This window comes from Panthera leo, chromosome D3 (genome assembly GCF_018350215.1).
Source record: "Panthera leo isolate Ple1 chromosome D3, P.leo_Ple1_pat1.1, whole genome shotgun sequence".
Classification (NCBI taxonomy): Eukaryota; Metazoa; Chordata; class Mammalia; order Carnivora; family Felidae; genus Panthera; species Panthera leo.
Window position 1 is genome coordinate 9407402 of NC_056690.1, and position 27905 is coordinate 9435306.

Sequence of the window (27905 nt, forward strand, 5' to 3'; positions counted from 1 at the left end):
GGCGGGGAGAGGTCGCGGTCGCCGCGACCCCCTTTTCCCCCCACCGCCCCAGCCGGCAGCCTCGTCCAAGTTGCCCGCGCAACGTCTCGCGCGCCCGCTCCCGCCGCAGCATGTTCCGCGCCGCTGCCAGTCTCGGGCCCCGCCTGGGCCGCCGCCTCCTGTCGGCCGCCGCCACCCAGGCGGTACCGGCCCCCAACCAGCAGCCTGAAGTCCTCTACAACCAGGTGAGGCCGTTGGCCCCGGGGCTTTGTTCCCTCGCGGAGACGGCGCTCGCCGGCTGGGAAGGCTCTGGGCCTCTTCCGGCTCCCGTTTACCCAGCTGGGGCTCGAGGGGTTTGCTGCGCTTGATCTTTACGCACACCTTCCCTCCCCGCTAGCGTTTTGGCGCCTTCACCGCCTCTGGCAGCCCCCGCCCCCCGTTTCATTATCCAGATGTGACTTCGGCCACTTAACTTGTTTTCGTCCGGCCGCCGGCCGCTTTCCTGCGCCAGTTCTCTTGGTTCCATTTTCTCGCCCAACCCCCCCATCCCTCCCGGCCTCTTAGTCGCCGCGGTGTCTGCACAGGGCCTTCGCCACCCACCCGGAAGACGTGTCCACCAAAGTCCCTCTTAGCAGGAGCTTTTCTGTCTTTTCCGTGGTTATTTCTGAATCCTTAATTCTTGCCCGCGTCCAAGGAAGTCCGAACTGAAAAACAAAAGGAAAAGGCCCTTTTCAGCCAAAGTTCACCCATTCGCTAGGGAAAAGGCAAGGCCGCAGGGCGGGGAGAGCCCCTGTCCACTGCTGGGAACTGGGAAAGAGTGCGGGACTCGCGCCTCCGGGGTGCAGTCCCCAAAGGGTGTCCGCGCCTTCCGAGGAGCTGGCTTTCTTCCAGCAAACCAAGGAGAGGCTTTCCTGGGTAACACTGATTCCCAGAGGCCAATTCCTTGCTCGAGCAGGACTCTGGAATATTTTCTCTTTGGATGTTTGAGTTTGGGTAAAGTGCTGGAATTCACAGAGAAGGAAATGATTATGAAAAGAGTGTGTGTTGTAGGTGCAGCAAACTGCCCTTCTGTGAACCGGAGTTTCTTCCGAAAAGTAGGAAGTGGGTCAGAGGGCAACCCCGGGGCCTCATGCGCTTGGTAAGCACTTAACAGCAGTAACAGCTCCCGTGCTCTGTGTACAGCTTTTGCACCTGCCGCCGTTTCGTTATACCGCTCAAGCCTTACAACAGCCGAGTTAGGTGGGTACCGTGATCGCAGACGTTTTACAGGTGAACAAACAAGGTTGAGTTGCAGAGAGGTTTCATGGGCTGTCCAGTGTCAAAGTTGGGGTTCACATCTAGAATCAATCCCAAGAGAAAGCCTCTACCCAGAACATTCTGTGCTACTACAGAATGCAACTCAGGGTTGGAACTCAGGGGTCACTGCTGATGTAGGGTGCTGTAGAGCCAGTCCCTGGCCAACTCACTTTCAGCTGCGGACCTGCTTGTCTGGCCCGGAGCGGGGCTGCAGATCTGTGCACAGGTGGTGGCTAAAGGCTCAGCTGTATGTTGGAAGGAGTGTTACAAATGGTCACTTTGGCGAGGCAATAGAAACAAGAGATAAAACTCCTTTTGCATCACACAGGCCCCAAATGCAGCAGTGCTTGTTCTTTCTGGGTAAGCTGCCTAATGAGGAGCTAATGCTTGGAAGACTTGAACATCAAAAAGATCATGCAGAAATATCCTTCAGGGAAAATTGTCAGCCTCCCAAGCCTTTGTGGGCAGGAGATCTAATTAAGATCTTCCTCCTCCGTGGTCACGTGGAGGTGAGGGAATGGCCTTCAAATGTACATGCATGTGGGACTGGTAGATAGCACGATTCCTGCTCTCCAGATTCAGCCTGGGGATGTAAGTTGGGGGGAGAAGAGTGAAATCTCCCCACAGCTGCTTTTCTTTATCACATTTTTTGAGATCATAAAAGTAACATTTGCTCACTGCAAAAATGCTGAGTACCGTAAAACTTCTCCCAGACCCCATTCCACTCTCTCCAAGAGCACTGTTAACACCTAGGTCTGTGATCTTGTATTTTCTGTGTGTGTGTGTGTGTGTGTGTGTGTGTGTGTGTGTGTGTGTGTGCATGCACGCGCACGCACGCACATGAGCCAGCATGCACCAGATTTTTTTTTACATAAATGAGATGCTAGCACTTACTGTACTGAAGCACTGTCTCATTGAACAGTGTACCTGACTTATCTTTCTCAATTAGTACATTTATATCTTGTTTATTCTTCCCAAAGGTTGCAAAGCATCCCACCATGCTGGAACTGGCTATTCTTAAAGTTCCTTGGGCTGTTTTCAGTGTTAAGTTGTTGCCAACCTGCTGGCAAGCATGCCAAAGCCTTATCTGAAAAATCTGTCTCTAGGAGCCAGGGGCTCTAAGTACAAAGTAGATCATATTCCTGGACATTTCTCCGAGGTGTTGCTGGATCCTTTAAGTTCATTCAACTATTCTGGAGTTGAGTTTCCCAAAAAGGAGTTCTTCCAACAGGCGGTTTTCTTGCCAAGGGCATCTGCAGGGAGGGGAGGTGTTTGGGCTTTTGGGGGAAATGTCGTATTTCAGGCTTGTTGGGTCTCATCTGGATGGGTAAGAGGGGTCAGGCAACAGGTCTTCTCCTTGTCACCTCTTTTTCTCAATCTGAAAGAAGTTGAGGGGGGTGGTTTGGTCCACCTTCCTGGGGTCCTCTTGCCTCTACTTGTCTTGGGTGAGATTGCAGGGTGGGGTAGATTTACTGGTTGGGTTAGGACGATTTCAGGACACATTCTCCTTCCCCAGCTCACAAGCAGGGACCTGTAGGGGAAACTGATTGATGGCCAGGTTTCTTGAAGACCAACATTTCTTATCCTTGGCAGTTCTGGGGACACATCTCTGTCAATAAACTGATTTTCATTTTCATTCTTTTCTTTCCTGACTTGGAGAGTAATTAAGATCTCGGAAGACAACTTAAAGGAAAACCCAAGGGACTGTGGCTTCAGCAAAGTTACCTCTCTGGATGGAGTGTGACTAATACTTCTATCTTCAACATCACCAATTCGTGTTGGTTGATAATAAAATGCCGAGTTAAGCTCTGTGGATTTTAAAAGCTCCTGAAGTCAAGCCGCACTGATTTTCATAGCCAGATACTATGGGGACTTGTCTTCCCAATGTTAGACCCCGGTGCCGGGCGTGCCTGGTGTAGGATCTGATCTCTCGTTTTTGCTTCTCCGTGCTTGTGGTGTCCCTCTGTTTGTGGGAGTCTCGCCAGGGGTATGGTGCCCGTGTCTCTGCCCTTCCTGCCCTTTTCAGTATGGCCTCCTCTTTATGACAAACTGTGGAAGGTCTGTTCTACCAGTCTTCAGGTCGTTTTCAGAGTTAGTTGAATAGATGTAGCTGTTCTCTTGGTATGTCTGTGGGACAGGGTGAGCTCAGGATCCTCCTACTCCGCCGTCTTCCTGACTCCCCACGTTGGTTGATAATAATAATGAAGAAGAGAATATTGTTAGATACCATGTTATGCTCTGGACTCAGACTGCCTGCCACCCGTTAGTGCTGACTTGGGCAGGTTCATTCATTCAACAGACATTTTGTGAGTACTCCCAGTTCCAATAAACAAAACAGACAGGAATCCCTGCCTGTGGGAAGTTTGTGGCCTGGATGGTGGAGACAGACAAGGGAAATGCATAATGTGGCCAAGGCAATCAGTGCGGTGGAGAAAAATACGGCAGGGAACAGGGCGATATGGAGGGTGGTACAGAGCTGAGCTCTGTACCTCAGCTGCCACACCTGTACAATGGGGTAAAAATCCCATCTACATCATAGATAGGGTTGCTGTGAGGATGAAGTGGGGTCATCCTGATACAGCCCTTAGCAAATGCCCGGCTCATGGCTCCCTGTGCCTCCATATTTATTTAGCCATAAGTAAAAGCTGTGAGAACAGTGATGCTGTTGAGCTTACAAGATAATGCGATGTAACTCCATTATGTGGGTGCTGTTGTAGTTGTAACTTGTTTTCTGAAGGGTTGAGTTAGGTTGTGGGAAAGCTGAAATGGGGGCTTGGGGTGAATTAAGTTTGTGTCTTCTATTCTTAGCTTCTTGACCACAACACTCAGGAACTAAAGGGAGAACTGACAAGGAAATTAAGAAAGGATCTCCCTATTATATAGAATTTTCTGATTACAATATTAATACATCCTCAGTACAAAAAGTCAAACATTACAGAGGTCTGTGAGGTAGAAACTCACTGGAAATATATATAGACATGCACAGATGTTCATTGTCACATAGTTTATATGGGCAAAAAACTCAGGAAGCCAGCTTGCCATCCATAGGGAGGCAGATGAACAACATATGTTATAGTTACAGGGAGGAATAATTCAATGCATGTGCTAGTTACAGGAATTAGCTAGAGCTGTATGAATAATGGGCCTGAAAAACAATGAATGTTTCAAGGGGGGGGGGGAATGAAACTAATTAAAACTACCCCAAACTTTACATTGAATGTGAATAGACCTATCTCCATATAAAATGTATAAAAATGTACAGGAAGGAAAAAGCTCATTGGTGTGAGGGCGGTGAGTGCCAGGGGTGAGTGCCAGGGGTGAGGGCGGTGGGGGGGGGAGGGGTGCTGCATAGGGAATTTGCTAGCAGGCAGTGACCATAGGGAACTTTGGCTTTCTTTAAATATTTTGTTTCTTTAAAAGTAAGTAACCCGTAAGCAAACATAAAAAGAAAAAAGAAAGTGACAGGCCTCTGATTATCTCATACCTGCAGATAATCACTGCTAACAGGTAGAATATATACAGAATAGGAATTTGATTTTCCTTGGGAGATTCTTACATAATGAGCTAAAACCTGTGTTGGGCTAGGCAGTGGTTTGAGGTGGCTTTTATGCTGAATGAATCAAGTGAAATATCTCCACAGTGATCATACTGGTTTTATTGCTTGTGTAGGAGTTTTACGATCTTTTGTAGCAATAATAGGTTCAGGCAACCCAGAGAATTAGAGGATTTTACCAGACCTACCTAGATTCTTCTGCTTTTAACAACAGTTCTGTTATGAGTGAATACAAATGCTTCTCATTACCTCCTGCCTCCCCAGAATCTGTGGGAACACACTGAGTTACAGGTGACTGGACTCCAAGAAAGTTTATGGTATTGAGGTCAAGTTGGAAGGACAGGTATGTGTGTTGTGGACATGTGTATGTTTCCCCTGATTGAATAATCATGGTTACTGATCACTTAGGATCTTTCGGGCCCTGTGCTGAGGACACGTAACTACGTTTTCACCTTTCATCCCTCCGGCAACTGTACGAACCAGGTGTCGTAGTACCTCATCTTGCAGATGAGGAAACTGAGACTCAGGGAGGTCATGTTCACATTAAGTAGTAAGTATGAAACCAAGGTCCAACTCTGACATGCATGCCCTTAGCCACATGCTGTGCTGCCTCGTGACCAGGCCCTGTGGTCAAACAAGGATGTAGATATTCACATCTTTGTAATATCTTGGCTTGGAATATTTGAAATTAGGAGGCAGGTGCCGTGTTTGTGTTCACATGTATATACCCAGCACCTAGCACCGAGATCAGAATATAATTGCTGCTCAGTAAATATTTATTGGAGGCATGAATGGTTGCCATTTATGAAACTGTGTTTGTAATTTCGTGTTCCAGGAGCAAGGAATGGAAACGCAGTATTTCCACTTAGGAGGGGTATTTTCAGAGCATTTGGGAGTTAATGTGAATAAGAATGTGGAGACATGCAGGGAGTGCTAAAATTGTCCCAACAAGGGAAGTGATTGCAGCAAGATAGGGGTTTGCCAAATCATAAGCCCAAAGAATATCAACAAGTTGAAACCATGCCTGCATGGCAGACAGTCCATAGTAGAACCAAGCCTCCCATCGTGGAAGTGGTGAAAAAAAATCCAGGAACGCATAAGGAAAGACCCTGGGAGGGGTGCCTGGGTGGCTCAGTCGGTTAAGCATCTGACTTCGGTTCAGGTCATGATCTCACGATTTGTGAGTTTGAGCCCCACATCAGGCTCTGTGTTGACAGCTCAGAGCCTGGAGCCTGATTCAGATTCTGTGTCTCCCTCTTTCTCTCTCCCTTCCTCGCTCTCTCTCTGTCTCTCTCAAAAATAAATAAACATTTAAAAAAAAAATTAAAAAAAGAAAAAAAAAAAAAAGAAAGACCCTGGGAGCTGAGGAGGGGAGGAGAGGGCTGGGGTCAGGAGCCAGAATGTCTCCAGCAAGTCTAAGGGAGGTCGCTGCCCTTGACCTTAATTCTAAATTGACCCTGAGGTTTCTAGAGGATTATGTGGAGAAACGTGAATGTGTGTGGCATTCAGTGTTTGTCTTGAACTTATTTTCTCAGGATCTTGTAATAGAAAAGATAGCATCTGCTTTCTATCGGACATGAGTTACCTAACTGCCACTGAAAAGCAAATGCCAGCACGAGTCTCCCCAAGACAGAGAACCACCCCATCTGCTCCCTCACCCTTGGGGAAAGTAACATATTCCAGGGATGCAGATTTCCCAGGTAACAGATCCCCAGTTCTTTGATCCATCAAAGCATCCTGCCTCCTTAAACTGGAGCTACTGAACACCATTTAACCTCTTACTGGAGACTTTGGGCAGATTATGACTGTCCACTGCCATGGGGTGGAGGTGGCTTTGAAATAGTGCTCTGTCTTCACCTTGGTTAAGCCTCTTCCCTGGGGTCCCACCTCTGCTGTCCCTGCCCCAACTTCTGGGCACTCACCACACCACCCAAGTTTCTGGATGCGGCCAAGGATCGTGTAATCCTCTAACTCAGCAGTTTTGGCGTCTGTACAGTAATCTGTCCCAAGTTCACAAAGGTACATGTCCAAGGATGTTTGCTGCAGCAGCATCGTTGGGAATAGTGGAATCTGTCCTGAAAGTGCACGCGTAGGAAATGGTTATGTAAACTGTGGAGGAATGCTGTGTTGCTTAAAATAATGGAGCCATCTGGTTGTGGAGTAATGTGAGAAAAGCAAGTTAAGAAATGGAGAGCCGATGATCTCCACACGGCATGGAGGCTCGCACGTGTGTCCTGTACTCTCTGCACCCCTAACACCAGCACAGCCGCCTGCACACGGTGGGTGGGATCCAGAGCCCCCTCTGCTGTCCTGCCCCCTCACTCTGCAGCCAGGGGGCCCTTTTGGTTCCTCCTATCCCCAAGCTCTGCCTTCAGGCGCCCCCCTCAGGTGCCATCTGACTTCCTGGTCTGTTCCTCACTGTCGCCTGTTTGTTTCTGCTTCTCGCTTTGTCTGTGGGCTTGTAGATGGTGTCTCTCCTCCCCAGGACTTTTTAGCTCAAGGAGCCAGGATGCTTTTTCACTCAGTGCTCAGCATGGTGATGGCACTCTGTTAAAACTTTCGACTGCGTGGATGATGAATCCCAACTTACACAAAACGAAGGGAGATGTGTCTGTTAAAATGTGTAGAAAATAAAGCATGTTGATGGAAAAGCTCTATGAGTTTTGCCAGCAGTCCAGATTCAAAGTGTCAGCTCCTAATGTCACTGGGATATCACTCTGCATATTGCTCTGCTTCTAGAAGCTCGCATAAGGAAGTGTGAGCTGGGAGAGCCCCATCCCCCATCCCCACCCCCCAGGCTTAATAGTTAAGCCTGTTAGAGAAGTGAAGCTTTGGGTTTTGGGCCAGGAGGTTATGAAACATTTGCCCTGATGTCCGCCCTCATGCGTACATAAATGAAATTGCTGTGAGGCTCTCCTCACTTGAAGCAGAACTATGGCAGAGGCCCATCCGTCCCCATTGGAGGGCAGGTCAGGGAGGCCACTGAAGTCTGGCTCTAGGAGGAGGGAAATGGGAATTCTAAACAGAAGGAAGATTCTAGGTTCCTGCTAGGCAGATTCCGGCTTATTTGATCAGTTAGAAGGCAGGATGGATTGTTGAAAATTCAACAGCGGAAAGTGACCCAGCAATTCAGGGCTTTGAAAGGCAAACAGGTGCCCGGGAGTGGTCTTCCCAGGGTCCCAGTCTAAGATTCGGGGGACAGGGAGGAGGGGGTGAGGACTAGGAGAGCAGCTGACTGGCCCAGTCTCTGCTTTCTACTTCCTGATCTTTGCAAAATGACAATTAAAACTTTTTCAGGACAAACTAATTTAGTATGCCGCGGTACAGGAAATAATACAAATCCCAAAAATCTTTGAGAGCACCACAGGATCTAGAGTAATGTTGCAGTGGCTGCTGTGGTAAGATCCACTGTGTGCGGGCGGGCTCCTGGCTTAGGGGCTTTACACCCCTTGATGCATTGAATCCTCACATCTGCCCCCACACACCTTCTCCCCAGGGACCCATGAAACAATCTGGAAGCCCAAGGTCACAGCAGATGAGGGGCAGAGCCGAGATTCCAGATTCTGTGTGGCTTAGAGGTTGGTGCATTTTACGCCACCCAGAATAAAACCTCAAAATCAAACCCGCTGTTGGCCAGTATGTAAACCGTGAAGATGGAGATTAAGAAACAAGAGTTCTGGCCTCCTTGAAGGCAGACCTGGGCTCTGACTGGAGGAAGCCGGTTCTCAGGGAAGCACTTATGCAGGGCGTGGCCAGCCGTGGCCGTGTCCAACTTGAACTCACAGTCACCCAGAATTCTTTTTGCCACATCCCTTCCCTCCACTGGAAACTACCCATTGCCTGCTTCTCGGCAATAAAGGTCTCAGTTCCCTCCAGATTAACGATCAACCAACTAATGCAAAACCAACCACACGAACATACTTCCAGAGACTCCAGCTGATGTTTACCTGTGTGCTCCTGCCAGATGCCAAGAGCCTCTTACTTAGGTGCACAGCTGCAGATTCCACCAAAAGACCAAATTTGAGCCTGGGAACGTGACCCCTGGTGGACCTTTCCTAACCGGCTCCTTCCTGCGCCCACTCCCACCGGCACCAGCATTGCACACTTAACTCCATGCGAAGCTCGGTGCATATGCTTGAAGCCCTCACGTGCCTCGTGATGAGGGCCACTGCAATGATTCCCACTCTGCAGACAAGGAAGCAAAAGCAATGCCTTGCCCCGTGCGACACAACAAGGATCAAAAGAGCCCGGATTCAGGGCGCCTGGGTGGCTCAGTCGGTTGAGTGCCCGACTTCGGCTCAGGTCATGATCTCGCCGTTCCTGAGTTTGAGCCCGGCACCAGGCTCTGTGCTGACAGCTCAGAGCCTGGAACCTGTTTCAGATTCTATGTCTTCCTCTCCGTCTGTGCCCTTCCCCCACTCATGCTCTGTTTCTCTCCCTCAAAAAAGAAATAAACATTAAAAAAAAAAGTTAAAAAAAAAAAAAAAAGAGCCCAGATTCATCCGGTGCTCGTCCTGACCCTGCTCTTGACCACAAGGTTGGTCCAGACCTCCCCGGAGCCTGCTGGTCCTGAAATCTCTGGCCCTGGCACGAACCAGACTCCACGTTTTGCTTGGTGGCCTGGTCTCGTTTGTGGTCCTGGACTGTGGCCCAGAGTAACTTGGAGATGACTCCCCAGGGTCCTAAGCCAGGCCATTTTGGGATGCTGGGGCCAAGGAGAGCCCTTGAGGAAGGAAGGCACAGTGGCCTTGGACTGACGGTCACCCTGACTGTGACATTTACGCAGTCCTGGGAAAGTGACAAAATACCCCCTCCCCTCACCAGACCAGTTTCCCCAGCCTGCAGGAGAACAACAGCTTGCTGCGAGATTTCTTCCCTGTTATCCCCTGAAGCCATCAGCTGGCTGTTAGAAACAGAGAGAAAATTCTGGCACTTAATTAAGCAGCTTTGGGCAAGGGTCCTTTCTCTGAGTGAATGGAGAGGCTTCCATCTCCCTGCCATTGACTTCATAAAACCATGTGGTCTTTCTCCACTTGGTTGCTGTTAGACCTCCCAACAGCGAAAACAGAAAACAGCGGTTGCTGCCAGGCTGCTGCCAGGCGCTGAACTGAGGGCTTCGCAGGACCCACACTCCTTCTCTGACCCCATCTCCTAGCACTTCTTCTTGGTTCACCAGTAACTCTGGCCACTTTTGTTTTTTCTCAAATGCACCAGACTAATTCCTACCCCAGGGCCTTTGCACTTGCAGTTCCTACTGCCTGGACTGCCTATCCTCCCATTCTTCCCGTGGCTGGCTCCTTTTCATCAGTCAGGGCTCCAGTGAAATATCTGCTCCTCAGACCCACCCGACCATCCCAGCCGAAGTTCCCTATCTTCCCCCACTTCAGGACCCTCTCTGTATCCTCATTTTCTCCTGTGCACCTACCACTGCAATCTGAGGTTGCCTTGTGTATCTGATTGCTTCTCTACTGTCTGTGCCCACCAGAACACCAGCTCCCGTGAGAGAGAGGTCCTTACTGGGTTGGGTTTCCACTGTGTCCTCAGCCTTAGAGCAGGGCCCGTTGTTGGTGTTCACTAAATATTTACTGAATAACAGCCCTGTGCCGTAGTGTGGTAGAGGAAAGAAGGTTGCAGATTCTTTGCTGCTTCTCTCAAGGTGAAGGCTCCTTCCCCTCCCCAAGGTCCGGACTGGGCCTGTGACTCACACTGCCCAGTGGAGTTTGGTGGCAGAAACGAGGCCTTGTGAGTGCAGAGCCCTCCTCCTGAAAGGTACCCAGTCCTGGGTACCTTTGCCCTGCAAGCCCCTACGTGAGCCCAGCTGAGCCCTGTGCAGCTGAGCGCAGTCAGTGGGCATGACTGTAAGGAAATAACAAGTCGTGTGAGCCACTTGAGTTGTGAGATGTGACCCAACAATGGAGACAGATAACTGATAAGGTAGGAGTGCATTCCCTTCATTTCCCAGATCAGGGAAACCAAGGCCAAGAACTCACCCCAAGTCCCTTGGCAGAGTGGGCATTCCAACTTGGTGGTCCCCAAGGCTGGCCTTTAAACCTCACGCCACATCACTCTGAGAGGCTAATTCAGGTTTGTTCTGATGTTTTTGTTTTTTTAAAATTGGTGGTTCTCAGCACTGGGTTGAGAACTGGTCCTGAGAACTTTCTTCCTTCTCTCTGTAGATCTTCATAAACAATGAGTGGCACGATGCTGTCAGCAGGAAAACATTCCCCACCGTCAATCCATCCACTGGAGAAATCATCTGTCAGGTAGCTGAAGGAGACAAGGTGAGAATTGGTGACTTACCCTCAGGGCATGGGTGGGCAAGGATGGCTTATTATTTTTAAGTTAGACAGCAAGCAAACAGGGTCAAGGAGCAGAGGCAGAGAGAGAGAGAGAGAGGGAGAGAGAGTCTCAAGCAGGCTCCACACTCAGTGCGGAGCTCAACGCAGGGCTCAATCCCATAACACTGGGATCATTACCCGAGCCAAAACCAAGAGCTGGACGCTCAACCAACTGAGCCACCCAGGCATCCCTAAGTATGTTTAATATTAATGAAAACCATGCTCCCAGCCTCCTGATATACATTTCCCTATACGAAAAATGCTAGCTGTGTTATTTTACAGCTTCCCCAAGAAGGGGGAAGCTGGTTAAACCTTCACTTGGGGGACACTGCCAGTCATCTCAGAAGGGATGGTTATTGGCTGGGCTTGCTTTCTTAGCAGGAGGGGGGGAAATGATCAAATTCTAAGCACTGGCCCCTGAATGACTCTCTCCAGAACACTTTTGGGGACTCTGAAATGAAAATACAGAAACGGTCGGGGTGCCTGGGTGGCTCAGTCAGTTAAGCATCTGACTCTTGGTTTTGGCTCAAGTCATGATCTCACGGTTTATGGGTTTGAGTCCCACATCGGGCTCTGTGCTGATAGCACAGAGCCTGCTTGGGATGCTCTCTCTCCCTCTCTCTCTGCCTCTCTCCCACTCTCAAGGTAAAAAACATTAAAAAAAATGAAGATGCAGATCTAAAATATTCATATACTCTCTTAAAAAAATAAAAAAAGAAAATACAGAAATGGAAACTATCAGGGTCCTCATTTCCTCCATGACTTCTGGAAGGGAGAGTCTGAAGCTTGTCAGGCAGAGAGCCCTCCGTGGTGGGGAGGGACTGTTTGGGGCAGGTTTCCACACAGGCATTGACTGAAGCCCCCTGGGTGTTGCTTGGCAGCAGGGTGCGTGGTAATTGGAGGCAGTTTTCACCGAGAAGGCCTGAGCTGCCCTGGTGGGTGTTTTCCAGGAAGATGTGGACAAGGCAGTAAAGGCTGCCCGGGACGCCTTCCAGCGGGGCTCACCCTGGCGCCGCATGGACGCATCCGATAGGGGCCGCCTGCTGAACCGCCTGGCTGATCTGATTGAGCGGGACCGGACCTACCTGGCAGTGAGTTCTCAGCCCCCTCCTCTCTCATCCCACATGGTGAACGGGCTTCTCATGGACAGCTGGGAAGGGGGTTGCATTGCTGACATGTAACTGGTCAGAATGGCATAGGCTGGACACCTTTGGGATACACCCCTGTACCACCCCTGTACCAACCAGCCTCTCAGTGTCTCCTATGATGGCTAAGAAAGGAGGAGACTTGGAGAGGGAGAGGGGAGCCACAGGGGAGCCTTCCCAGAGACCCCCAGGGATGGACACTGTTCTCACAGCCCCTCCGTATGGCAGGCCTTCTTTCTGGCTGCCAGAAGCAGAAGAAACCAGGAGGCAACATCCTTGCCTCTCCCCAATCCAATCTGCAAAGAGCAGCCAAAGTGAACCTTCTAGAAAGTAAATTATACCATGGTCTCAAGCCTTCCATGGCATCCTCTATATCCTTAGGATAAACTCCTGTTCTCTCAACGTGGTCTACAAGGCCCTGCCGGGTCTGACTCCGTCTCCCAACTCATGCCGGACTATGGGCACCCCCCCCCCCCCCCCCCCCCGCCTACAGCTCAGCTCACCAGCCTTCCCTCAACTTCCCGACTGCTAGGCTTCTTTGAGGCATCAGGGCCTTTGCACATGCTGTTCCTTCTGCTTGGGGTGCTCTTCCCTTTGTCATCAGTTGTACCTTTCCCTTTGCCTAGTTACCTCCTACATGTCCTTCCAGTTTCACCCTAAAGGGTGCTTCTCAGACTGGGCTGGGCAGCCTGGTTTCCCCTTTCTAGCTCGTGATTGATGATTCGCACCATTACCCACTGGCACTTTGCTCTCTCAGCTCCCATGTGGGTCTCTTATTCCCAGCAAGGGCTCAGATGTGGCTTACAGCAGAACCTGGAAACGTGTGCTTGTTCGTGCACCATTCCCTCCTCACCCCTCACTTTCCTGTCTTTGGAGAGGGAGAGGCGATGGGCCAGAAATGCCACGGCATTCCATGGCACAAAGTGGCTGTCAGCCCTGATCCATGCTGAGCTTCAGTGCTGGTCGTCCCCTACTGCGAGTGCTCTAAGGCAGTCCTGTGCCTGCAGTTCTGTGCTCATCGTTCTCTCTTCTCAGGCCTTGGAGACGCTGGATAACGGCAAGCCCTACGTCATCTCCTACCTGGTGGATTTGGACATGGTCCTTAAATGCCTCCGGTATGGGCTCGGGCTTCCTGTTCTTTGCTCTGGCTGTGCCACAGGGGAGCAAGTGTTGCGGGGGGAGAAATTGAATAATAATGTGTAAAAGGATCACAGGAGTTGGAGAAACATGTTCTATGAGACTCTGTCTTATGAGAAAATCCCTCGATTTCAAAACTGTAATTTACTCATAAGCATTTTCTCTTCCTTCTTGAGGCGGTTTTGGTAATTTGTACGTTAGTTGGAATTTGCCCATTTTATGTAGGTTATCTCGTTTGTTGGCTGCAATTGTTCACATTCTCTTACACATTCTCTTATCTGGCGATGTCCCTGCTTTCATTTGTGATTTCAGTTGTTTGTGTCTTCTACCTTTTTTTCTTAGTCTAGCAAATGCTTTGTCAGTTTGGTGACTTTTGGAAAGAACCCACTTTTGGTTTTGTTGATTTCCTCTGTTGTTTTCCTGTTCTCGATTTCATCTGTCTCTGTTCTAGTCTTTATTATTTCCTTCTCGCTGGCTTTGAGTTTAGTTTAATCAAACATCCTAATGACCAAGAAGTGCAGGCTGAGGAATAAGAGCTTTGTGAGGGTCCTTTGGGTTGTAGCTTAACAAGTAGACTCAGCCTACCTTGGGCACTGTGGAGAGTTGGGGGTCTTGAATCCAGAAGGTCGCTGAGCATCACCATGGCGCATCTTGGCCCTCTTGCTTCATCCTTCTCTCGATTACCTCTCGCCTCCTTCAGGGTCAGTCTGTGTGCTGGAGGCCGGCTTCCCGCACGTGGGCTTGCTTCCGTATGCGTGATCCTACCAGACTACACCGCAATCCCTTAGTCCAAATGCCGAATTCCTGCCAAGTGCCAAAGTCTAATGCCAGACTCAGGTGCCAGATGCCACCCTGATTGGCTGGCCTTGAATCTGATCAGTTGTGGTCCGGGTGGACAGATCATTGTGCACGGGGGGACTGCTCCCCCTGTGACGCTGGGGACAAAGAGGGGAAGAAGCAGTGCCAGAAAAGTGGGGGTTGTACAACACGATGGGTTCTCAACCAGGGTAGTCACATCTCCCAGGTGATAGCTGGCAATGTCTGGAGACATTTTTGCTTGTCCCAGCATGGGGGGAAGGGTGCTACTGGCATCTAGCGCGTAGCGGCCAGGGATGCTGCTAAAAATCCTACAGTGCGCCGCACAGCCTGCACATCAAAGAATTTTCCAGTTCCAAATGACAGGAGTGGCAAGATTAGAACACTCTGCAAGGGTGTCCCAGAGAGAGCAGCCTGCTGAAGCTTGGGCAGAGTCCCATGCCTTCCTGATTTTAGGAATATGCCTTTGTGCTGATTAAGTAACCGTTCTGAGGCCTGAAAACCCATGTAATACAGGCTAGTGGGAAGGGAGCGGCCGTGCCTTCCCTTGTATAGATTGGTAACTCCCTGGCTGCGTTTCTCCCCAGATTCACAGACCTGTGTTCAAAGCCAGGTCAGCCTGGGGCTCAGATTCTCCCTGGCAGTCACATTTATTTCAAAACTCTTCCTGTTACCGCACATTCCATCTTTCCCCTTCTCTCGTTTTTCCTACTGCCCTGAAAACTTAATCATTATGTACTGGAAACACACTGCTCCTTTCTCCCCTGCTCTAATCTGCTGGGCTTTTCTGCCCCTGTGTCCCTGTGCATCTAGGTGGTAAACTTTCCAAGGGGTTGGGCCAGTTGAGGGTTTGTTTCTGGTGGCTGTTCCCCCAGCCTTAGTTTGGGGCTCTGCACACAGGAAGTACCAGCTATTGGATAGGTTTGCACTTCTCTACCAGATTCAGTCCATGGCTCTCATGCTAATCTGTGGTGCTGGGCTGGTTTATTTCTTACAAATACAGACTCCTGGGACTCCCCAGCGCTCCAGATTGAGTAGGTTGGAAGTGGGTGCCGGGAACGTGGTGTTTTTTACAAGCAACCTAGGTGATTCTGAGGTTTAGAGGTTAGTTACCCAGAGTGGATTACTGTGCCCCTTGAAGCTATTTAAGTGTTTCTGGAGATAAGCCAAGAGTAAGAGCAATTACCAGAAAGACTTAATTGGGTCTGAATCTTCTCTTTCTGCCAGGGTTCACAGGGGTCCCTGACTGTCATTGATTAAGCTTGGATTTTTCTTTTTTTTTAAGTTATTATGCTGGCTGGGCTGATAAGTACCATGGGAAAACCATTCCCATCGATGGGGACTTCTTCAGTTATACCCGCCATGAACCTGTCGGGGTGTGCGGGCAGATCATTCCGGTGAGTGCCAGCTTCATAATAAACAAATGAAGGTTTATCAGGAATGCCTTGAGATGCAGCGATCCCAACAGGCTAATTACAAAGGCGGGGTGTCTGCGGGGTGATGTCAGAGGGTGGCCTGGGTGGTGGCTAAGAACACAGGCTTTAAAAAGCCAACCAGCACTGCCATCCGTGGCAAATCCTTTATCCCAAGACTCGGTTTCCTTACCTGAAAAGCGGAAGGGACACTGGGGACATGATACACCAACTCAGCACAGAGCCTAGTATGGAGAAAGCTCTAACGAGCATGAGTCACTGTGTTCTGGTCCACCTGCTGTGTCCATCCGTCTGAAACTCACAGTTGAGTCGTGGGGGTAGCTCCAGGGGCTCAGAGATGCCAGTGCTGCTTCCATGACCTGGGCTGCCGCTTTCACGGGCCGCTGCAGCCCTCAGCTGAGGTTCCAGGAGCGGCTGTTTTTTCTTGCAGTGGAACTTCCCGCTCCTGATGCAAGCCTGGAAACTGGGCCCAGCCCTGGCGACCGGAAACGTGGTTGTGATGAAGGTGGCTGAGCAGACTCCACTCACCGCCCTCTACGTGGCCAACCTCATTAAGGAGGTGTGTGTGGTTTGTGTCTGTCTTGACCTCTGAATGCCCTTGTACAGACTTGCTCCTGGGGGGGTTCTTAGGAGGGTGGGTATTTGTAGAGCAGGGACCAAGCCCTCCCCAACCCCCACACCTCATCACAGATCAGCCAAAATGGCCCCCTCACCTTATATCTACGGTACAGTTTCACTGCCAGACCCCTTTGAAGAATGAAAAATTTTCTGAGTGAATGCCACCGAGAAGAGGCAACAGCCACAGGGAACCCCCAATAGCAGGTTCTCTGCCGTGCCATTTGGAATTCCTGAGCAGTACCCCACAAGACTGGCATCTGCTTCCTCGGGTACCAGGCTGGCTGCTTTAGTCTCTCTGGGAGGGGTGTTTGTCCTTCTGTCCAAATCCTTTGGAGCAGGAGAATGATTCCAAGTGTCCCTGGCTGTTTGCATACAGGCTGGCTTTCCCCCTGGTGTGGTCAATATTATCCCTGGATTTGGCCCCACAGCTGGGGCTGCCATCGCCTCCCATCAGGATGTGGACAAAGTAGCCTTCACGGGCTCCACTGAGGTAAGACACCACCAGGATCTCAAGCGTGTGGTACATTTGGCCCAAGTTCCCACTGTCCTCAAGGATGCAGCATTGAAGATTAGCCTCTGGGTGATGCATGGTGGGGGGTCCCCCAAGACTGCCCCTGAGTAGCTTGAGCGAGGGCAGTGACTGTCAGAGTGGAGCCCTTCGTGGGTTGGTTGACGCTCTGGATGCTGTTTCAGGGCCAGCATCATGCGTGGAATAAAGACGCCGAGACCGTCTAGACTCCGTGACTGCCTGCCCAGCCCCTCAGCTGTGTCAGGCTCCTTGACCAGCACTGCCCTGACAGTTACAGAGCATGGGCTTCAGAAAGACAGGAGTTCCAATCCCAGCCTCACCATTGTGACATGGGGCGATTCACTGAATGTCTTTGGGGCTCCATTTGTTGTCTTTAAAATGAGGATGGCAATATCTAGGCGGTAGAGGCGGTTTGTATGGTGTAGTGGGGACGATAATGTGCTTCGGAGTCTTGCTGTTCCAGTAGCACTTGCCAGCTGTGTGATCATGGGCAAGTCACTTAGTCTCCCACGGCCTCCGCCTCATCTGTAAAATGGGGAGAAGAATGGCACCCATCTCCTAGGATGGGAACCAGTAAGATGAAGTTTATCAAGTGCTGGGCAAAGGTCTGGCTCAGAGCAAGTGCTCAATAAGTGAATGAATGAATGAATGAATGAGCAAGGGGATTATGCTGCTCTGTGCCAGGCCCTGGAGAAGCAGGGTGTCTGGGGATTCCCTACACATCATCTCCTTCGAAGCAGGGACAGAATTCCTTCTAAAGAGGAACTTGGAGCTTTTTCCTCTCCTTGAATTCTTGGGAGGGTTCAGTGCATGACTTCAGAGAAGGCACACTGAATAATGTAATGAACATGCTCTTCAGGCAGTTCCCCCTGAGAAAAAGACACCTTCAAATATTCAGTCTGTACGCAGTGATGGCAATGCCAGGAGGGCAGAAATGATGCCGAGGTAATACGGTCCCGGTTCTTTGTTTGCTTTGTTAGTGCCTACATTTATGCCTCAATCTTGAGACTCTTGCAGAGGGGATGGTTTCCTGACAGAGATGCATGTGTTCATTCATATAGGTTCAGGGCGGCTTTGTGCCAGGCTCTGGGAATAAGGAAGTGAGAAGTATCCCACCCTTGCCCTCACAGAGTGTGCCATGGGCTGGGGGACCACCCTCACAACACTGTGGGAAGGAGACAGGATAATGGTTCGAACTGGTGGTGGATTCACGCTGCCCGAGTGTGAGTTCTAATGCCACATTACCACTTAGGGCAAGTGACTTGACCACTCTGAGCCGTAGCGCCCACATTTCTAAATCAAGGAAAAGAGTCCTGTCTATCTTTGAGTTCACTGCAAGGATTGAACTTACAAACACAAAGCACTCGGCACAGTGTCTGGTTTGTAGGCCGTGCTCAGCATGTGGAAGCCACAAGTAGTGACTCTGCTCATGCGGTCACAGTCACTGTCCTCTTAGGAGCTCAGAAGCATGGGGCAGCAGCGGTAAGTGAATAGATTTGGTGAAATTCTCCTGGTCTCTTGTAATCCAGCTGCTCCCTCAAGTTGTGGGATCCTTCGGCCTGTGTCCAGGAGAGCATGTGGTTCTTTTTTTCCTGCTATCGAGAGCTTGTCTGGGTCTCTGCTTCCGCACAGGTTGGCCACCTGATCCAGATTGCTGCAGGGAGCAGTAACCTCAAGAGAGTGACCCTGGAGCTGGGGGAAAGAGCCCCAATATCATTATGTCGGATGCAGACAGTAAGTCTTCTGGGGGGAGCAGGTGTGGGGTGAAGGCAGCCGCTGGCTGTCCATACTGTGGTTCCAGTCACTTCTATGAGCGTCAGTACCCACTGGACTCGGTTTCTGGCCCCCGGGCCTCAGGATGAAAGTCAGAGTCTACAGTGTGGCCCTCCACCCCGCATGACCCGGTTTCTCCCTGGCTTCTCCCCTCTTTGCTCCGTCACCCAGCCGAGCTGGGCTGCTCCGTTTCCAACCCTACTGCACACTTTCTCTTGGGCCAGACTGCTCCTCCTCCATTTCCTCCCTTTTCCTGGTCCTGCCTGGTGCCTCGATTTGCCTTCCCCGAGTGCTGTAGGCTGGCTGGGTCAGTCCTCCCACCGCCCTCGTCTGTTACCACAGAGAGCTGTGACTGCCACTCTTTCTGTGACTGTGTGCTGGGTGTCCACACCCCAAGAAGGGAGAGATCAGGTCTGTCTTGTGGGCCCAGGGTCCTATTGGTGGCGTGAACGGGTTAAGGGGGTAGGCAGCCCCTGGGGCAAGGTTTGTCCTCTGTCTCTTCTCATGGTTGCCTTTCTGCCCCCCACAGTGAACTGGGCCGTGGAGCAGGCCCACTTTGCCCTGTTCTTCAACCAGGGCCAGTGCTGCTGTGCGGGCTCCCGGACCTTTGTGCAAGAAGATGTTTATGCTGAGTTTGTGGAGCGGAGTGTCGCCCGGGCCAAGTCTCGTGTAGTTGGGAACCCCTTTGACAGCCAGACGGAGCAGGGGCCACAGGTGAGCCCAGCTGCTACAGGTGGGTCAGGGTGTCCAGAGTTAGCATGGAGAAGCAGCAAAGGTCTCAAACGCAGAGGCAGGCAGCCTTGGCTTCAAGTCTCAGTTCTGCCATGTACCAGCTGTGTGTCCCTGAGAAGCCACATACCCTCTCTGAGCCACTGTTTGCTCATCCATAACGACCACCTTTCCTGACTCACAGGCTGGCTTTGAAGTGGAAATTAGTAATGGAAAGCAATATGTAAATTTCTTACACATAATAAGTACTAGAAATGTCTGTGTAAAAAGGAATGCGTGTTGGGGTGCCTGGGTGGCTCAGTTGATTAGGCATCTTACTGTTGATTTCGGCTCAGGTCATGATCTCACGGGTTCATTAGATCGAGCCCCGCATCGGGCTCAGTGCTGACAGCATGGAGCCTGTTTGGGATTCTTAGTCTTCCTGTGTCTCTGTCCCTCCCCTGCTCTCATTTTCTCTCTCTCAAAAAAAGACCTTGGCCATCCATAAAAATGCATCTACTAAAAGGACACACAGGTATCTGTTAACCGTGGTTATCTTTGGGGAATGGGACAGAGGGTCATGGCATGGGTAGCAGAGGGACTTTATTTCACTTTATACTCTTCTGAGCTATTTGGTTTAAACAAACGTACATATATATATGTGTATGTATATATATATATATATATATATATATGTATGTATATATCTGAACATATATGTATGTGTTCTCTGAACATACATATATGTATATATATGTCTGAACATCTCTGAACATATATATATGTATATATATGTACGTTTGTTTAAACCAAATAGCTCAGAAGAATATAAAGTGAAATTATATATATATATATATATATATATATTTTTTTTTTTTTTTTTTTTTTTTTAACCAGGAACATGTATTCATTTTAACCAATAAAACTATAGTCAATAATAATTACAACAAAAAAATTATAGTGCCTCTGCCCACCATTTCCTCTCATGTCCTGGGCCTTTTTCCAGCATTATCCTTAGACCCAGCCTGTCTCGGGCTCTGTCTCCACAGGGTCATGCACTGGCCTCCCCCAGAAGGGAGGAGTCCACAGGGTCAGGGGTGCTCCTGGCTCCCACAGGTCCTTGCACCCACTTCTGGGGTCCACGCGTGCCTTTCTGCAGGCCCCATCCCCCTGAAGGTGTGTGCTGCTGGTGTCCACTCCCCAGGCTCCAGGGCTGGCCAAGGCAGCCTTTTTTTCCTCCTTTAATTAACAGACAATTTTTTAGAGCCATTTAGGTTTATAGAAACATGAGCAGAAAGTACGGCATTCTCATATACCTCTTCACTTCCCCAGCCCACGCCCCTGGTTTCCCTGATTCTTGACCTTGACCTCTTGCACTCGTGTGGTACATTTGTTGTAGCTGACAAGCCAATGTGATATATTATTGTTAACTAAAGAACGTAGTTTACCTTTGGGTTCACTCTTGGTGTTGCATTCTGTGGGTGTGGACAAAGGTATAAAGACTGTATCCACCGGCCCAGTATCATACAGAATAGTTCCAATGCCTTAAAATTCCCCTGTGCTCCACCTATTCATGCCTTCTGTACCCGCAACCCTAGGCAACCACCGATCTTTTTACTGTCTCTGTTTTGCCTTTTCCAGAATGTTCTACAGCTGGAATCATACAGTATATAACCTTTACAGATTGGCTTCTTTTACTTAACAATGTGCATTTAGCTTTCCTCCGTGTCTTTTTGTGACTTGATAGCTTATTCCCTTTTATGGCTGAATAATATACCATTGTATAGACATATCGCATTTTCTTTATCTAGTCATCTGCTGATGGGTACTTGGGTTGTTTCTACTTTTCAGCTATTGTGAATAGTGCTGCTATGAATCCCAACATCTCTTTTTCTCTCTCATTTTTCTTTGTCGTTTGTGGCTATCTAATTAGTAGGGTAATACAAACTTGTATAGAAATTTTAATAAAAAGTGTTTAAAGGAAAAAATAAGACCCCCGTGGCCCCCTTCCATGTCCTTTCCCCATAGATAACCCCCCTGTTACATTTTTGTATGTTTAACAAAAATAGGATTGTATTTATTGTTGATGTATTTATTGTTCCAGTTTTAGTCTACGTGCTGCCAAAGCAAGCACGTGTATTTTTCTTACTATTTTAAATTCTTAGTAACCTCAGAGTTGGAAAATAAACGATGGGTTGGTTTGATATGCATTTCTTTGAGGGCTCAATGAGGCTGGTTGAACCTTTTCTTATGTTTTTTGGCCCTTTGTAGTTCCTCCCTGTGCCTTGCTTATTCCTAAGCTTGGCCCATTGTCCCACTGCCTGTGCACTTAGAAGCCTGAAGAAGTAGGAGAGGTCTGGCCCTAGCGTCTCTGAAATTTGGGTCTTCTTCCTGCCTTTCCACCCCCCCCCCCCCCCGCCCCTGCAGGTGGACAAAACTCAGTTTCAGAAGGTCCTCGGTTATATCAAATCTGGGAAGGAGGAGGGGGCGAAGCTGCTGTGTGGTGGAGGGGCGGCTGCTGACCGTGGCTACTTCATCCAGCCCACTGTGTTCGGAGATGTGCAAGACGGCATGACCATCGCCAAGGAGGAGGTTAGCATGGGGCCAGCACTCTGGGGAATGTTTTTAGGAGAAATAGACATTTAAGTCTGGCATCTTCATACCATGATCCTTCTGCTGGCTTTGGGCCAAATCCTGGCTCTGTGCCTAAGACAAATTATTTACAACTCCATCTGATCTGGTCACTCTCCTCTTCCACCTCCATCCACTGTTGGGGAGAACTTCCAAATTTCCTTGCATGGCCTCCAGGCCCTTTGTGTTCTGCTCCCTGTGAGCCAGGAGTCAAGGAATGATTTTGCTCAGCCCTTTTATGATCTTCATATAAGCAGGACAGTGGACTAGACCAAAGGGCTGTGACTTCCCCACACGGCAAGATTCCTGATGATCTCCCCCTCGGCACTCATTTTGAGCACAGGGCAGCAGCTCTGTCTCATTCATTCATTCGCTTCACAAGTATTTATTGAATGCCTACTACGTGCCAGGCTCTTTACAGACCCTGGAGATTCAGAGGTATTCCAAGATGTGTTCCCTGCCCTCATGGGGTTCACACGTGCTCCGCTTCCCTCGGATTAAGCCTCTTAGCAGCTTTATGCAGGGAAAGTATTTCCCCTTTCATATATAATTCAAAATAAAAGAATATTAAAATGCAAAATCAGGGTAAGAAAGTCCAACAGAGTTCTGCCTCTTTTTCCATCATGACTACTTTGATGCCTTTTCTGAAATCTCAAATATCAATTTTCCAGAAGGGTTGGGGGGTGCCTCTCCTTTGCCAGTTCCATGATGCCCCATCTCACAGCCCTGCTCCAACCATGATGAGCTCCTGGCACTCTTCTCCCACCCGTCTTTACACTCACCAGGCAGTCCTGGAATCAGCCATTTCTTCAAGAAGTCCTGCTTCCTATTAATGGAAAGTGGGATTTCACGAGGATGGGCGCTGGGTGTGCTTATGCCTGGAACTCCATTTCCCTCCTCCCTGCTACCCACCTGCACGCTGGTTTGGCCAGTTTCTGTTCCTGTTGTATCACAGCTTGGCTGTCACTTCTGGGAAGCCTCCCCTGATACCCCTCCTCTGCACTCAGTCAGGCTGGGAGCTCCTGTGGGCTCCCATCACACTGCCGGTTAATGGTTGCCTTCAAACCATCGATTACATCAGGATCGCTTCTAGTCCCCTCCTTCCAGTGCCCTGCCCTGATAGGGCTGACAGTGGCCACACCTGGACAGCAGCAAGCGCACCTGGCCCCCATGTCTTGGTTTTTGAATCTCATTCTCCACTAAAGAGAACCGGCATTCCTTGAAGAAATGGTTTATGCCAGGAACAGGTCAGGGAAAGTACAAGATGAACCTGGATGTCTTGAGAGCACAGACACTGTTCTGTTCACAGTTACTTCTTCAGCTTCTGGCATGTGCCTTGCTGAACAACTGATACAAATTCTTTGAAACTAAATCTACATATAACATGCCAGGAACCCCTGCCTTGCAGGATTGTTTAGAAATAAGATAGGCTATGTTAAGCACGTGGTGTATAGAAGGTAACCAATCCCCATTAGCTTTCTTACCTTTGTGTTTCACTGAGCTTGGGAACTGTGGTCTCCCTGTGGAACTGTTGGGGTATCTCTGGGGGCTTGAGCAATCATCTGCTCAGCACTGGAAAGCTGCATAGCTGGTTTCCATGTCTGCCCCACCCTTCCACTGTCCACTCTTGTACTACAGATCTTTGGGCCAGTGATGCAGATCCTGAAGTTCAAGACCATAGAGGAAGTCATTGGGAGAGCCAACAATTCCAAGTATGGGCTGGCTGCAGCTGTCTTCACCAAGGACTTGGACAAGGCCAATTATCTGTCCCAAGCCCTCCAGGCTGGCACTGTGTGGTAAGAGCCTCCTAGCAGCCCCTTACAGCCCAGGCAGGGATCCCCAAGCCAGGGTTTTTTGGAATTTAGTGCTCACATCCCAGAATTTGGGATGCTGGGCTCAGTTCCTCCTGGGTCAGGGTGTGGTATAGCAGACAGAGATTTCCCATCCCCTCTCCTCTAGGAGATTAAACTTCCCTCCAGTACATAGGCCCATGCAGCTTTGTTCTTGGGCAAGCAGATGGATGACTGGGGGCTCCTTACTAAGCTGAACAAGAGTAGGAGATCAGAGCTGAGTGTCTACACCTATGTAATAGTGGTCTTAAGAGCTAAGCACCTACTTCACACCCACTAGGATGGCTGTTATTTTAAAAAAAAACAAAACAGTGTTAATGAGGATGTAGAGAAATTTGAACCTTCACATATTGCTGGTGGGAATGTAAAATGTTGCCGCCATTACGGAAGACAGTCTGGCAGCTCCTCAGTGAGTTAGATGTAGAATTACCATAGGACCCAGCAATTCTACTCCTAGGCATATACCCAAGAGAAAGAAAAGCATACATCCACACAAGAAAGTGTATCCGAATGTTCATACTAGATTACTGACAATATCCAAAAGGTGGAAACAACCTAGATGTCCATCGGCTGATGAATGGATATATAAAATGTCTAGCCACACAATGAAGTATCATTGAGTCATAAAAAGGAATAAAGTGCTGATACTACCACCACTGATGAAGTGGTTCATCTATGCTATAAACATAGAGGAACCTTGAAAATGTGATACTAAGTGAAAGAAGCCAGACACAAAAGGCTACATGTTGTGTGAATCCATTTATATGAAATGTCCAGACACATCCATAGAGACAGAAAGTAGATTAGGACTTCCAGGGGCTGGAGAGCAGGGGAATGGGGAATAACTGCTTATTGGGTAAAGGGTTCTTTCTGGGGTGATAGAAGTGTTCTGGAATTAGTGGTTACACAACACTGAATCTGCTATAATCCACTGAATTGTGTAAAGTGGTGACTTTAAATTCAATTAAAATTTAATTTTTAAGAACTGCAAAAAGAGCTTAGCATCTAATTAGCAAAAATTACTCATTAAAATGGGAAGCTATCATGTGGTGCTCCCTGTTCCTGACATTCATCTGTGACCACATCACAAAGGATGACGACTTATGGCTTTATTTCATGTGGTTTGCTGTTGGCTCCTACACGGCTGGTTATTACTATGGTTCTACCCATCCATTTTCCCTCAATAACATTTTAGGGAAATTCAGGTCTGAGGGGTATGACACATATATCCCAACAGTTACTTCTGAAATTCTGTTTCAAATTATAGGGTCAACTGCTATGATGTGTTTGGGGCCCAGTCACCGTTCGGAGGCTACAAGATGTCCGGGAATGGCCGGGAGCTAGGAGAGTATGGGCTGCAGGCATACACTGAAGTGAAAACGGTGAGTATGGGTGCCCTCTCAGCTCTCCCTCACGCTAGACTCCATCACTACTTGTTACTAGTTTCTTGTTTTAAGCCACGGAAGCCACAGAAGAGGGTGAACACCCAGTGTTTGCTGTGTCTTGTGAGAAATAACTTGGGACTCGGCCACCACTACGCCTACATAGTCCTTTGCTAGGCTTTGTTCTACGTCAAGTTCTGCAAGACTTGAAAGGAAGGAAAGATCCTGTGGTCCAAAGCAGTGGGGAAAGTCTTCTAATGAGAATCAGGCTATGAGGCATTAGACACCAAGGGCCATAAATATTACCAATATCCTTTGATTTCATAATGTCAATGATAGGAATAGAGCCGGAGGAGCTAATCGGAAGTACAAGGAAAGTATTAATCCTTAAATATTCATCACCACATTAGCTCTCAAAGATGAAAAAGTCAGATGTGACTAAATGCCCAATAAATTACGGAACACCCAAATCATGGTGTACTAAGTAGCCAGTAAAAATATTTTTGTAGGATATCAGACATGGAAAATCATCATCCTTTAAAATGAAAAGGCAGGATACAAAGTAATACATGCAATATAAGCCCAGTTTAAAGGCTATATATAATTTAAAGGTACTCGCGTACCTTTATTTACTATGGAAAAGACTGGAAAAAAAGGCACCAAAGTGAAAATAATTTTCTCTACAGTGGACATTAATTACAGTTTAACCAGAAAACAAACTCACAAGTAATATTTAAAGAAAAGAGAAATGGGCTGAGTAGGGCCTTCCCAGGATTGGGAAAGAGAAGGTTCAGGGCAAGCAAACCAGCCAGGGGGAGCAGAGTGAGAAGGGCAGACAGCGGTCTCAGTACTCAGTTTAGTAAGCCACAACTTGTGTTCTCAAAGCTCACTGGAATAAAATCAACACGTTTCCTTGTTTATTTAAAATTGTCCCATATACACAAGAGGTGAGACCCAGGTTTGAACCTACAGACGTTGGTCTGTAACCGTTCCTCAAAATGATGATGGGATGATTTAGGTGTGGTGTAGGGGGTGCTAGGACTGAGACCCGGGAGCTGCAGTATCTACGGACTGACTGGAGGCTGGGGGGAGAGCCCAGAAGAGGCTTGCGTTGAGGTGGTTCATGCTGGAATCCAAGTGTAAGCCGCTGACACAGGAGGCCTAGGGCGCTGGGGTGTTGGAGAGAATGGCAAGTAGCAGGACTTGATGGCTGGAGGGTCAGCGGCTGCAGGTGAAGGCGGCAAAGCTGGTTCAGCCCGTGCCGGGCCCTAGGCTTTGTGCTCGTGATAAAGATCCCTGTGCTCTGAGCTTTGGGAACTCAAGTGATGCTCCTAACAAGATTAGGCTCAAAAACGTTTCAGAAGTCTGAAGTTGCCTGGGGACTGCCAAGAAAATGTCTTCTTTTGAACTCGTGTTTACTGAGTGATTACTTGGTGCCAGAATCTGCTAGACTTCCTTATGCACATTATCTCATTCGGTGCTCACAACAACCCCACGAAAGAGAACCGTTATCCCATCTTACAGATTAGGAAGCGGGGCACACAGAGGTGGAGTACTTGCCCAGGAGGGGATAAAGCTGGGATTTGACCCCAAATCCATCTGAATCTGGAATCTTTCCACTTGACACATTGAGGCACCTGCGAGCTTCAGCACGTTATATTTTTCCTTACTTTGATTCTTTTTGAGGAAAACATGGATCTAGATCAAGGTCTCTCAACCCCAGCACTACAGACATTTGGGGTCGGGTCATTGTTTGTTGTGGGGCATCCTGTGCAGGGTAGGATGTTCATTGAGCATTCCTGACTTCCACCTACTAGATGCCACAGCAGCTCCCCCCTCTTCTGCCCCACGACAATCAAAAATGAGTGGGTGAAGGGGAGGCAGGGAGTGATGTCCCACAGAACATAGCCCTGGCTGTGTTCCTGGGACTGGCCAGTGGCCATCAAGATGTCAGAGTGAAGAAAGCCCTTGTGCTCATCCTTGGCCACACCCTGCTGAGAGCGCCTATACATCAGAGGGAAGCATGAAGATTTAACAGCTGCTCTGCACCCCTCTTACAGGTCACGATCAAAGTGCCTCAGAAGAACTCCTGAAGAACTGTGCCAACTTCCCCACTCATCCAGCAGTGGAGAGATCAAGGACGTCGGCAGCAAAACCAGGAAAATGACCTTGCACGCTAAAAGTCTCAAAAAAGAAATTCTCCCACAAAATCTCTTGACCAAGAAAGTCCCAGAATTTGAAGTGATAAATGGGGTGGGTGTGAGGCAAAGAGTATGTGGGAAGCCCTTTAAACTGCAACAATACTGCTAGCTTTCAGGCTGATTTTTCCAAACTAGATTCGAGTGTCTCATCCTGTCCATCTGATACACTTCTGTAACTCGCCTTAAACGGGGGCACAAAAAGCCATTGTTGACACTTGTACTAACAAGTCAGAGCAACAGCTAGCATCTTGCTTTGTATTCTGGCCTCAAATTCATTAAAAACAATGCTGCTGTTCACTTTTCGGTTAGTTCTGTGTCCATCTCAGTAACCCAAGGAAATACTACCACATAGGGATGTTGTCCCCTCCTTGTGTATGTCACACCGTATACGACTACCGCCCTTCCCTGACTGTGGGTAAATAGCTTTTGTTTCCATCCTGTCAGCCTGTGGCAGGCCCTGTGCTAGGCACCAGGGAAGTCACCTACACAGGACTCCCGGCCCCTGCCCTCAGCCAG

The 27905-nt window shown here is 48.9% G+C and overlaps 2 protein-coding genes across 2 annotated transcripts in view; both read left to right on the forward strand.

Annotated features, from left to right (window-relative positions):
- ALDH2 (aldehyde dehydrogenase 2 family member) lies at window positions 1–27686 on the forward strand. The gene is given in 14 exon segments (XM_042911754.1): window positions 1–224; window positions 11005–11109; window positions 12117–12257; window positions 13347–13426; window positions 15550–15661; window positions 16128–16256; window positions 16692–16805; window positions 18477–18534; window positions 18537–18578; window positions 19147–19331; window positions 21753–21917; window positions 23595–23752; window positions 25074–25188; window positions 27249–27686. Coding segments are annotated over 14 exon segments (1551 nt in total). The 5' UTR covers window positions 1–110; the 3' UTR covers window positions 27282–27686.
- The window catches only part of LOC122204271 (60S ribosomal protein L6-like), a 738693-nt gene that overhangs the window by 154934 nt on the left and 555854 nt on the right, over window positions 1–27905 (forward strand). The window lies entirely within an intron of this gene.